Below are 13,872 nucleotides of genomic sequence, written 5' to 3' on the forward strand. Positions count from 1 at the left end.
GCAAAGGCTGTGAATACTTATGTACATGTTATGTTTTCGTTCTTTATTTTTAATAGATTTGCAAAAATTTGCAAAAAACAGTTTTCACTTTGTCATTATGGGTTGATGTGTATAGAATGTTGAGGAAAATAATGAATTTAATCCATTTTGGAATAAGGCTGTAACATAACAAAATGTGGAAAAAGTGAAGCGCTGTGAATACTTTCCGGATGCACTGTATATATACACACACACACACACACACACACACACACACACACACTTTTCAACAGATGTCGGTAACAACCCAAGTAATCCATACATACAAAGAAAACCAAACGAATAAGTTCAGAAATTAAGTTATGTGTAAAAAAATTGAATGACACAGGGAAAAGGTATTGAACACGCTTACTGAAATTGATTTAATACTTAGTACAAAAGCCTTTGCTGATAATGACAGCTTCAAGACGCCTCCTGTATGGAGAAACTAGTCGCATGCATTGCTCAGGTGTGATTTTTGGTCCATTCTTCCACACAAACAGACTTCAAATCTTGAAGGTTCCGTGGGCCTCTTCTATGAACTCTGATCTTTAGTTCTTTCCATAGATTTTCTATTGGATTCAAGTCAGCTGATCGTCTGGGCCATTCTAGCAGCTTTATTTTCTTTCTCTGAAACCAGTTGAGAGTTTCCTTGGCTGTATGTTTGGGATCAATGTCGTGCTGAAATGTCCACCCTGTTTCATCTTCATCATCCTGGTAGATGGGAGCAGATTTTTATCAAGAATGTCTCGGTACATTTTTCCATTCATCCTTCCTTCAATTATATGAAGTTTGCCAGTGCCGTCTTGACACTCCCACAACGTAACAGACAATGAGCTGTCTTACTCTCACCAGGAAAGAAAAACATTCTAATCTGAGGCACCTATCTTCTGGGAAGCGCGCAATGCTAAACTAGCTGAGCAGGAAACTAACAGCAGCACTCACGCTACAAACTTTCCACCCAGTGTTTAGATAATGTTGCTCTGACAACAGACAGCTGGACGTCAGACTACACAAAGCTACCCGACAGTAACGACACATTACCTCACTACTGATTGGAGATAAAGAGCCATGTTCTTCAGACACGACCCCTCGAGAGTCTCACCAGCAAGGATTTGGCATTTCTGCTTTTTTGCTGTATTGAAAACGTACCGAAACAAACCGTGGCACCACTGTATCGTATTAAACCGAACCGAGAATTTTGTGAACTGTTGCACCCCTATTATATATATATAAGTATATATTTACAGAAATTCCTTTAATAGCTTGCAGTCAACAATATTTTGGAATTTTGGTCTGATGTCAAGAGTTTTAATTGTTTTGAATGTTTTGCTAATGCCATTATCAAAAACACCAAAAAGCTTAATGTGGACAACCTTTAAGAAAGGAAGACAGAACATGCTTATTGTAAACGAAATGTTGAACAATTATGCGTCGTTATCTCAAATAGCGTTCAAGTATTACAACCAAAGAACGAGATGGAGACAAAAGCCAAAACATTATGTTTTGTGCAGATTACTCGAACTTGGTGTACGTAAAACTGAAAGAATCACTGGCATTATTGCTCTTTGAACCACGGAGTAGGCCATGCAATTTTCAGCAGTTCAGAAATCAGTTTTCTTGGAAACACTGGATTTTCTGATTCCATTTATAATATTTATGCTACATGATTTGCCATACAGTAGAAGGGTAGGGGTAGCCCTACTCTGCATGTACTGTGTTAATAATGCAGTAATCGTCTCACATTACTTACACAAATATGAACTGTCAATATTAACATCTCTATGGTGAGTGTGTGTAGTACATCGTCCATCACATTAACTGTATTTACACCCATTTCAGTGTTTGAGGAAGTGGGGCTTTAGGCGGTGTGAGGATATCTGTTGGATCAAGACCAACAAGAATAACCCAGGCAAGACCAAGGCACTGGACCCAAAAGCAGTATTCCAGAGGACCAAGGTACAGCAGAAATGTGAAATACATGTTTATGTAAATTTTACATAATCAAATTGCTTTGGGATTTGTTCCTTTTTATCTATAAATTGTAATTATAGATACCCAATTTAAATTAACTCCTCTACATACAGTATGATGAATGTCAAGTAAAAGCAGTTTAAACTGTATATTATGATGTATACAACCTATTCCCTCCAGGAACACTGCCTAATGGGAATCAAAGGAACAGTGCGTAGGAGTACTGACGGTGACTTCATCCATGCTAACGTGGACATTGACTTGATCATCACTGAGGAGCCTGAGATGGGAAATGTAGAGAAGCCTGTTGAGATCTTCCACATAATTGAGCACTTCTGTTTGGGCCGCAGGAGGTTGCACTTGTTTGGACGAGACTCGACCATCAGACCAGGTGAGCTGGACAATCTCTTTCCATGGTCAATTTAGGGGATAACTGCATATTGTACAGTGGGCTATGTTTGCTTTTAGTTTCTGAGTGTCTTGTCTTCCTCTGTGCCTCTGCTTGTTTCTCAATACCCATGTTCTTGCTTTTTGGTTTTCTTCTCCTTCTAGGCTGGCTGACCGTGGGTCCTACTTTGACAAACAGTAACTTTAACCAAGAGAGCTACGCCTCGCATTTTGTCAATTCCCACCTGTCTGGCTGCACAGAGGATATAGAGAGGCTGCGGCCTAAGTCTCCCCCCGCTAAGCTGAAGTCGGAACGTGGTGGTGGAGCAACCAGAGGGGGCCGTGGTGGGCCAAATGCAGGAAGAGGCGGAGACAGAGGCCGTGAAAGAAACCGGCCAAATTTCCGTGGGGACAGGGGAGGGTTCAGGGGCAGGGGAGGGCTACATCGGGGCTTTCCACCTCGCTAGAGCAAAGAGCTCATGCCACCCAGACTGATGCTAGAAATCCCCATCTGCTTAACTTGCAAACACAAGCTTATTTTTAATGCACTCAGTGTATGCTATGGTTAGTGTGCGACAGCTGAGAAGTTAGTGACTGTGAACAATCTTTTTGAACTTTTGTGTTTTGTTTATATTTTTTCATACATATACTTCAGATTAAATGGGTATTGTCTGAATAAATATTATTTTCACTTTTAATGTGTGTTGATTTGTGTTGTATGTCTTGTCGTTGAAGATGTAGTTCATGGAGGTAATGACGCCATCATCGTTAGCTGATATGTTGAGGGTGTGGTTGACTGCTGTGGTCGACTGCTGTTCAAACACTGATTAAGAGGGTTCTCTTACACAACTGCTATTGTGGCCAAAATATTTAACATTTGTGTTTGCATGTCATGAGTATCAGCTCTATAGAAGCTGATTGGCTGTTATCTTTTGTTCACGCTCTCCAAACGTGCTGTTGAGGAATGTATGTGACACGTCATCCGGCCAGTTTTGGACGGGTGCTATTTGAGGAATACCATTCAACTTCCTTTGATGCTACTCATTCCTTTGAAGAAATCATTCAGCTTTGGGTCTGGCACTGTTGTTTAACAGTAACCCTTTTCAAAAGGAAGTGACATGAGGTAGATTTAGAAGTATGCTGTGCTTACCTTTTTCAAATAAATTGTGTAGGGTGAATCAAAGGTGATTGGAACATTATGTCCAATGGGACATTATAACAACACATTGTTTATTTCCTCAGCTTATCTGTGAGAATAACTTATTTTGTTGGTCCCTAGCTGTGAAACCACCCAATCTAAATTCCATGCCCTCATTGTGGTAACATCACGTAGGTGGGAGGGGCAAGCATCAAAGAGGAAGTAATGACTCCTGCAATGCACGAGGTGGGGAAAATGACAAGCTTGGTCACCTTTTCATCATAAGGTCATACATTTGTCTTGGCTTTTATATTTTACAAACTTTTGTAAACTTTTGCTAGTGGTTCCCAACTGTGGTTCAAACTCGCTAACTGTGGCTAGTGGTGTGCGGATCCCTTATCAACCACAAAAATGCCGCCCTGAAATTTGCTAGCTGTTCTTTCACTAGCTGTTTTTGCTGGCTAGACTGTTGCCAGCAAGCAAAAAACACCATGTTTACCTTCAAACACTAGCCAAGCCAAACACAAACAACTATGTTTAGCCTTGACCTCTTAAACCATCCCGAAATAATCTTGATTAATCGGAGTAGAATGGCACGAGTGAGAAAGAATTTTGGACTTGAAGCTTTTTTATTATTACCTTAAATAAATGTGTTCGATGAGATTTTGAGGGAGATAATTGTGGTAGGGAGGGGGTTGACACTTAGGAAAGGCAGTTTTGGTTTGTCCTGTATGAATTGTGGCCCTATTTTTAAACCTTCAGTAATAAAGTTTTGCATAAATAAACATGGAGTTTTAATTCATAATGATTAACAGGAAAAGGAAAATGTGCATTTAAAATGAAATCAACATGTAAAATAAATTGTGCAATGAACATGCTTAGTCTAGCCTAAATCGATGATAGATATGCTGTCCTAATCACCCAAATGTTACAAAAAGAAAAAAAAGTCTTGTGGCAGTTTACACAAAAGGATATGCCACGCCTCCTTGGAGTATGATATTACCTACTTTCCTCCTCAAAGTAACAACTTCAGTATTACAGAAATGTATCGTATGGTTGGCTTATTTTTAAAACAATTCATGGTAAGAAAGCTTACACAATGCAGAAATTCCAAAACTTTCCCAATCACCCTTAATTCACCTACAGAACTCTACTTAGGTGTCCCCTGACTTTTCCTCTTGAACCACCGTCGGGTTGGCTTTTTAGATTTTCAGTGAAATGTCTCAAAAGCTGTTGGATTGATAGCCATTAAATTCAGAATGTTAAAATGCCCCTAGCATGGCGGGCATAGGTAAACATATCCTTATTTAGTGATAATGATATGTCGCTCCGACTGTGGCTCAGCGGTAGATCAGGGTTGCCATTCAATCAAAAAGTACAAGTTAAACACAAAATTTCAAATGTCTGTTGTTCGATGCTGCTGGCTGGCTGAGGGCTACCAAACGGAATTTCATTGTATCACTACAATGACAATAAAAACCTCTTTATCTTTATCTTATTTTTATCTTTCTGGTTGGGCCGAGCTAATGATAGCCAATGTGAAGTGTGTCCAAAATGATGAGAGCAATGTGGGTACCAAATATCGCGGAAATCGGCACCATAGAGCATACATGCCTCGCTGAAGTCCAATTACAACATCAAATTTAAATAATTACTTGTTTGAACATGGATGCAAAGTTTCATGAGTTGTTGAGCATCCAAAAGTTCTCAAACATGTGTTTGTAAAATGAAAAGGAATGCACAAAATCCAACATGGCTGAATTCCTGTTGGGTGAAAAAATTTAAAAAGCATTTAATATGTTCTTAAAGATGAGAGAAATGATCCAAAACAAAATTCATGAACATCAAATGAACTTTATCCCAACCCTGGATTGCATTTGGGGACGCTATGGAGCATATTGGCCACACATGAGCCTAATCATGGTAGAATTTTGCAAATTTCGCCAGTTTTGCCAATTTTCCTGAGATTTTGACAATCCCAATAACGATCACATAAGGCTGACTCTCTGTTGTCAGTAGGTGGCGCTATGACTAAATATTGGCGTTAAGATGTCTTCAGGTCTACACCGTAAAATAATGGTAACTACTGGCAGCAGGGACGCCAGTAATATACTGTTTTTTTTACGGTGAAGCTACCGCAATTTACTTCTACGGTAGCTTACCGTACACTGGATGACATTATGTGATAGTAGGATAACTGGGGTTTAGGGTGACTTTACGGTATATGTCAGAATGTTACCGTTTATTTACAAAGGGTAATACAACCCAATACTTTTGCATTTAATTCCCAAAAAATTAAAGAATAACAATAGACATTCAATACATAATTGTTGCAGTTTAATACATGATCTCAAGACAAACAATAAAGGGACATTTGTATTAGATCACAAAACTCACAATCTACTGCATGTTTAGACGAAAACAAATACAATCATAAAATCTTTAATGACCGGCTTAACTGAACTCATGAGGGTAACCTCAGCGGTATGTACCTATCCCTGCAGTGGTATGCTACTGTTGTTCAATGGTATGCACCTGGCTGGTATCCTCAATCTCTGATGACGAGTGATTGTAAAACAAGCAAAATAAAAACTTTAGCAACACAATGTTCTGAACTTCTGGAAAGTTCTATGACATCCAGGATAAACACACTTAAAAGAAGCTTTGGGTGTGCAACTGTGGGTTCGCATGTGCCTCACATATGTTAACGTATAAAAAGCTAATACAACAATACCACACAGTTTAAATCAACAGACTTGTCTATGTGATGACTTTGAAATCTGTAGAAATTTCTGTAGATGGAATAGATCAATTTAAACTTTCGAACATGCTCTTTCAGGAACTGGATGAGATCTCAAAGGGTCTGGTGTTGTTGTTTTTTCACACTGCATATTCCTGCACAACTTCCTTGATTTGTTTAGCCATCGAGAATTGGCCCAAAAGAGGCGGGTCTATGAAGCAGTTTAGCCAATTGCTGATTAAAGATATAAATGAGTGACATACAATTTAGCCTATCAGAGTCCTCAAATAGATTCAGCTTGGGGCCAAATTCGTTTCAAATATCAATAAGTCTTTATCTGGCCTAGGTATAGAATCCCAAGCAGTCTGTGGCCTTGTTTTTCACTTCAATATTTAAGTCCTGCACCTCTATCGAAACATCTCGAAGGAGATACAACTCAAACATGTCTTTTTATGTGCGGTATAACAGTTATAATGTCATAAATCATAAAAAAGAGTTGAGTCTCCAAGTGCTATATATTGAACTATTGTGGCTCAGTTTTATTCCTTCTTTACGTGCCACCTATATTTGGGGCCACAGCCTGATACGAGTTTCTTTATTCTTCAACTTCAGATCTTCAACAAACTGTAGCTTCCTGAACATAAAATACTTGGATCCCTTTGCATTCTTCCATACCAATTATTTGGTTGATTTAGTTGTGAATCTTGTGAACACTGGTCAAATGTTGCCTCCATTTCTCTTTCCAACTCTGTAGCTGACATCAATGTGGAAACGAAGATTATGTCCAACTTTTAGAATAAAAGCACGGCAAATAAGCCTCATATTGCATATTCTTTGCCAGTGCTCACTAGGTCTCATTTATCTTGCCTTCAAGCTCAGAGATTCTTGTCTTGTGATTGGCGGTTTGCCGTCTTGTTGTGTGTGTTGTGACATCTGCTTTCATATCTTGGACCTCTTGAAATAGAAACCATATCAAAGATTTAAAAAATAGTTTTCTTTCTGTTTAGTTTGATCAACTTCTCCAGATGATTAGCCTTCTCTTCTATACCGTCGAGCCCTCTCGTTTTTTTATTCAAGCAGCAGTCTCAAAATATTGTCTTGCATTTCAGTCAGGGTTGGCTCTGGTTTTCTTCGGAGCAGGAGTACTGTGCATGGTGTCAGGTGATGGCATACAGTCAGGAGTTTTTGAGCATGCATGAGAATGCATATCTGCAGGATTCACTTCACTGCTTAAGAAAAGGGGATTCTTATCTGCCTTTCCCCTATCTTGATCTATTTTTCCAGACATTGCTTTGTTCTCTGCGTGTTTAGGGAAGTTGGTAAAACGTTTGTTCAGTTAAAGGGGAACGTTAGATATTACCAGCTCTTGTATTTTCTTCAACAATGCAACATTTCAATACCTGTGGCTAAAGACTGTTATCAGGTGTGATAACCAATGATATTTCTTCAGACACAAATTAATATAACCAAAGTCACCACCATCTTGAACTGCGCTCACCCAGCATAGCTAGGCGTAGTCACCGGGACATGACCCAATGGTTTGTGGACTGCCATATTGAATCTCTGAGTTTGCCATTTTGTCCCTCGTCATCTTGGCTTTTTGCAACCAAGTGAGTGACATGAAAGGGTCGAGCTAAGTACAACCGAATGCTGAATAACACATTTTTTGGCAACAAAAAAAAGTTATAATTAACTTTCATGAACTGAAAACACACCTTGAAAGGGTTAAAGTCGAAGACCCCATGGCAGCGACCTGTCAGTGACAAGGTAGCCACGCCCTAAATCAAACGCTGTGTTTAATCTATTATTCACGAAATGTATATCATTGTGTATTGAAATTTGGACCATAAACTCATGTTTACAATGTTTACTGAGGTAATAATCAACTTTTTATTAGCTATTTATTAGTAATTTCTCAGAATAACCTTTGATTTCCATTGTTCCACTCCACAAATTTTAAAAGAGAAAATGTAATACATAAGGGATTAGTGATGCGAGGGTCCTGGGGTAGAGGATGTCGTGTGTGAACAGATTGTAAAGCCCTCTGAGGCAAATTTGTGATTTTAAGCTATGCAAAATAACTTGAATTGAATAATTGTAGTACAACAGTGTATACAAACATTGTTTTTCAGGGTGCGTCAGCTCTAGGCAATGTAATTCTATGCCATGCTGTGTTTATATACATAACTCCCGAGGCAATGACATACTGCTGTACTGGTAGACCACACCCAAATGGGTTGTAAACTCTTATAGCCACAAGGTATAAGTAAAGTAACTGAAGACAGAGGCTGAGGCCTAGTAACTCAGACAATACACAATCTAGTATGCAGATATATCTTTGACTTTTGGCACCAGGCTAAAATAGAATTATGACACTGCAGTGTTATTTACATCTCTCAACTTGATATCAACCCCTTTTGTACACAGTGGATTAGGGATTGACTGGGTGCATCTGGATTTGTGAGCACTGGTTCGACCTTTAGACATGAAAATGCATGTACGTCAACAGAGCAGGTCTTGAGAATTGTATGCCGAAGGATTAAAGTGCTGTAACAATAATGCTGCATAGCTGGCCTTGAGGAGTTAGAACATATTAGCAAATATTAACACTGCTCTGTACTGAGGTGATTTTAGAATTGAATTTGAAATTCTCACCAGGTATTACTGGAATATAATAATTTCTGCTGTTTTTCTTATGCCCTAGAATACTGCTTTAAAGTGACATTTTTTTGACTATTTGTTTAATTAATTGCTCAGAATCACCTTTGGTTTTACATTTTTCCACTACACCACAAAATGTAATATATGTAAAATTAGTAGTAGTAGACAGAGATTGCTTTTCGGGATGTGGCTTCTTAAGATGCATTTGAATCATTGTATTGCTTGTAGAAACAATCAGTTTCATTGGACAAATACATACCAATATTTAATGCAAAATTGGCCTCTGATTGGAAGCAATACAGTATATATGCCTTATAACTGTTTCATTAAAAATGTAATTGTTACAGGCCTCGACGAATTTTGCAGCATTTTTTGTCCCTTTTGGGCGAAATTAAAGAGTTCATGCAATCCAAAGGGGAAGACGCCCCACTGTAATGTGTACCTTGATGATGTTGTAGTGTACTCAAATTACTTGGCGACATTGCAAGACTGGGAGTGGTGTTCCAGTAGCTTGCTGGAACGCTTACCTTGCAAAATGTGTGGTGAAGCGATGACTACCTAACTGGGGAAACAGGTTGGCCATTGACAGGTTGGCCGAGTGGAGGTGAAAGTTGAGGCTGTGTTGTCATATCCAGCCTCCCCCACCAGGCGTGAACTTCGCCGGTTTTTGGGTAACACTGGATACTATCGTTGTTTTTGTAAAAATGTCTCTGTAGTGGTTACTCCCCTTACCAACCTGTGTAGTCCGGCTGTTCCATTCGTGTGGACCAGTGAGTATAATCATGCATTTAAGGCTGTTAAGTCTCTCCTCTGCAGTGCTCTGGTGTTGTCTGCTCCAAACTTCTCACTTCCCTTCAAACTAGAAGTTGATGCTAGCGCTTCTGGAGCCGGTGCTGTGCTGTTGCAAGAAGGAGAGGGAGATGTGTGCCATCCTGTGAGCTACTTCTCTGTGAAATTCAAGCACCACCAGCTGAACTACTCCACCATCGAGAAGGAGACGATGGCCTTGCTTCTATCCCTTCTGCATTTTGAAGTGTATGTGGGCTCCAGTTCATCGCCAGTGACAGTATACACGAATCACAACCATAACCAGCGGTTGATGTGTTGGGCCCTGCTGGTCCAAGGGTATAATATCAAGATAAAGCACAAGAAGGGAATAGACAATGTGGTGGCTGATGCTCTCTCCCGTGGGTGAGGTTTTTGTTGTTTGTTGTTATAATGTAAATTTATGTATGATATATTATGTGGGTTGGTTGTGTCCAAACGGGTGTTTGGACTTATGTGCCCTCTCTATCCCACTCTCTATCCCACTCCCACTGTCTATTCAGGTGCAGCCCTTTTCACTGCCTCCCAGCTGCAGCGCATGAGTGAACACGACTGTTCTCAATTGCTGATCAGTGACAGGGTGGATAAGAGGCTGGGAGATCCAGACCGACAGGCCCCCGCTGCCAGTGATCCAAGTGGCAGCCCACAAGCTGTGTGTTTTTGTGTAGCAGCGTTTATTGTTATTAAATCACTTTGTTAAGTCATCGGTTGCTCATGAGTCTCTTTCCCCGGGACTTTTTATATTGTTACTCCCCTCATCCCTTGGACTCAAAAGGGGAACATAACAGTAATTATTCAAAAGTGTCATCATTTATATTCTAGAGAGATTAAATACTTTATCAGCAAGTTTGAAATATAATCTGCACAATTCCTTATTTTGTGACAGATTACAAAATAAAAACTAAAGCCATGGAGCACTTCTGGTAAACCAAACTTGTTTATCCAGAATGTTGGCAAACTGTCCTCACTCTCTCACTTTCAGAACAAAGGCTCCTGTGTTTTGTGCTATGATCTGAGAAAAGATAACAGGATTGTAACGACTTGTTTGACCACTTTTAAAACTTTACTAACAACATCAAACATGATCGATACTAAAACAGACCAATATTTATATTTCATGAGCTCAAGCAGAGTCCTGAGAGATTATATTACATTTACAATAATGCATTTCTCCTTTACAGGGAAATATGGAGGTGGTTCAAAATAAATCCTAAATAATAATAATTCAGTCTGTAGTCCCTTAATTATGAGTTAAATGTAATTTTACTTGTAACCTAGTCTTTTTATAGCATGCTCTCTGTTCTTTGGGCACGCTATCATTCCAGCAATGTTTCATATGAACAAAATAACTGCTAGACTTCATAAGCAAATGGCCTATTTGTTTAGTTTGTATATTACTGTATATTACTATTACTGTGATTTAATTTATGCTTGGGTTACAATTATTAATCATCATCATCCAGAGCAATGTCCTCAATTAATTAAATAGTTAATTAGTTAATTATAATTAATGGAATAAATGGCAAATAGCAGCAGGAGCAAATTACAAATTAAAGTTTTACTTTAATGGTGCACAATCCGAAATATAAAGTATTTAGTCTGCCTCTCAATGGTTTTCTACATATTACAGTTATCAGCTGTAACCGTGAATGAGAGCAGTGTAGAGCAGCGGTTGTGAGCTGGTCTGTGGGGCACCGTCACATGCACTAAAAGTCAGATAACAACACACCAAGCAGGAAAGCAACTTCTTTCTCTGCTCAGGTAGACAGTCTGCTATATTTAGCTTTAACTGGCTTTATTATAGTTTGTTTTCCCTTTGTTTATTATAGCTGATCGTTTTTTGCATCGCCCACCCAGTCCGTGCATCGTATACAATAGCTCTTCAAAAGAAAAGAGAGAGAAAAAGAAATGACAGAGTTGTTTGTCATTGTCCTTCAGAGGTTTGGCAATGCAGTCAAACCTGCCTGACACCTGGAACATACTCCCTGCCAACAAAAAAACCACAACACACATGTTGGAAAGTCCCCTTGCTAACATGACGTTTTGGTATTCCGGGATAAATATTGCAAACTTCCTCCTCAAACTAAAACAAGCTTCTATATCATCTTTGTAATCAAATCAATTCCAAAACTGACTTTCTTATACAGCAGTAACTGTGAATATATGCCTTTTAAATCAAATGTATTGCACACAAAGGTTGTTTTTCTGCAGTGGCCCTAGGAAACATAGACAGCCTATGTTTATCATTTAAGCATAAGCTAAATCCTCTGGACACTAAATACTCCCTCATACAAAGTATGTCTGTGACAAAGAGGGGACAGAAACTTGGTACTGCACTGTGTCTCCACAAAGGGAAACAAAGATGCAAGATATTTTGTCTCATCGCATTAATCAAATCTAACTTGCTATTATAGCCCCTGTGGAGGGAAGTTATATCTCATGAGTCTGAATTGTGTGGCTACTGTTGTTCTGCTGGTTTAACACTTGAAGTGTCTTCCTGTCAGGCATCTGTTGTCAGCACCCACCCTGTACTGTTGCCTTTTGAATTGCAGTGCATCTAAATCAAACAGAAGTGTCCGAAAAGGGATTTTCAGCAGGAGACTCTTAATCTAAGGACTTAAAAATGCAGTTCCAAACAGAAGACAGAACATGATTCTCCTACCAACTTTGAGTTCTTCCCTGGAGATACTTTCTCTCCAGATGTAGTTTGACTGTGTTTTTGCAAACAATGTTGTCTGTAATGTTAATTTAGTCTGCCTCCTTTTGCACTTACATTTTAAGTGCCAATAAAATAATTTCAGCAGGTGAAAAGGAACTGGAAAACATTTTACATAAAAAATTTAATAAAAAAAAACACTTTAATACACACTTATTCCATGTAGGTAAAAATATTTTCCTTTCAAAACATTTTTCATTGTTTGTAGCAAATTATACTTATACTTCTGTGAGTATTAGACAAGACGTTGTCTTACTAAAAAGTTTGGTGAAGTGCGACATTAATGGAATTAGATTCCCAATCTAAGTTTCTTCATATATGAATGCAGCTGTCAATTAGGTGTCTTTGTAGACTGATTGAGAGTCAGGTAGCCTAAACCAGAGGTTCCAAAACTGGGGAGTAGGGCTCCTAAATTATAAAATCGATTAATCATTAATGCTTCAAGTTTTGTATTTCTATATTTGTTAAATGTGTACTAAAACATTTCTATGGGTCTGTCAGACCAAAATAAAGTATTAGATGCTGCAAGCACTGTCTTGTGTTTACTTTGAATAGATACTCAAAAAAGTTCAATTCAATTCAATTTATTTTGTATAGCCCAAAATCACAAATCACAAATTTGCCTCAGAGGACTTTACAATCTGTGCAACATACAACATCCTCTGTCCCAGAACCCTCGCATCGGAACAGGAAAAACTCCCCCAAAAAACATTTAACGGGGAGAAAAAAAGTATGAAACCTGTGGGAGAGCAACAGAGGAGGGATCCCTCTCCCAGGATGGACAGAAGTGCAATAGATGTCATGTGTACAGCATGAACAACATAACAAAGTTACAACACATTCAATGCATAGGACATACATTATTCATATCAGAATCAGAATCAGAACCGTTTATTGCCATGGTACTGGATAAATACAATTTACTGAGCTTCGAGAATTTTAGATTATTTTCAAATTTGTGGCTGGTTTATACAATTTTAAATGGTTTGACCCTTCCTCCACCATGTAACTTTGTGTATACTCGCTCAGTAAATTCTATTAGATCCTCAAGAATATCCTCTATACGAGACTGTACCATACCATTTTGCCGCACTGCATTTGGTCAATCAGCTTTTTCTGTAAAAGCCACACATCAGTGGAACACCCTGCCTGACAATGTGAGGAGCTGCAGCTCTATCAGCACTTTCAAAACCAACTTAAAAAGTCTGTTAAAAGCTGCTCAGCTCTGTACTCACTGACCTCGAATCTTATGGTCTTTATGACTTGCTTTTATCTGACAAACATACATTTGTGATGTGCTATTGTGTGTAGCTTTGTATTGTGTGTCTTGTGTGTTCCTTTTTGTATATCTTTGTATTATGTCTTTACCTTGTACTGTTTGTTATTGTGCTTTCCTAGTTTTGAACTGTCAAG

General features: G+C 38.8%; 1 protein-coding gene across 1 annotated transcript; it reads left to right on the forward strand.

Moving 5' to 3' along the window:
- Nucleotides 1–1,205: 1,205 nt before the first annotated feature.
- LOC116396744 (N6-adenosine-methyltransferase non-catalytic subunit-like) lies at nt 1,206–3,077 on the forward strand. The gene is made up of 3 exons (XM_031871542.1): nt 1,206–1,977; nt 2,173–2,383; nt 2,545–3,077. Exons 2-3 carry the CDS (start codon nt 2,185–2,187, stop codon nt 2,844–2,846), a joined length of 501 nt encoding a protein of 166 aa, XP_031727402.1. The 5' UTR covers nt 1,206–1,977; nt 2,173–2,184; the 3' UTR covers nt 2,847–3,077.
- The last annotated feature ends 10,795 nt before the right edge of the window (nt 3,078–13,872 follow it).

This window comes from Anarrhichthys ocellatus, unplaced genomic scaffold, assembly GCF_004355925.1.
Source record: "Anarrhichthys ocellatus isolate YVR2014 unplaced genomic scaffold, GSC_Weel_1.0 scaffold58, whole genome shotgun sequence".
Lineage (NCBI taxonomy): Eukaryota > Metazoa > Chordata > Actinopteri > Perciformes > Anarhichadidae > Anarrhichthys > Anarrhichthys ocellatus.

Bases quoted from the DNA above. Each gene is read 5' to 3' on its own strand.
- LOC116396744 (XM_031871542.1), top strand. From the start codon at position 2,185: ATGGGAATCAAAGGAACAGTGCGTAGGAGTACTGACGGTGACTTCATC. The intron at 2,384-2,544 runs GTGAGCTGGACA...TTCTCCTTCTAG, and splicing joins AGACTCGACCATCAGACCAG to GCTGGCTGACCGTGGGTCCT.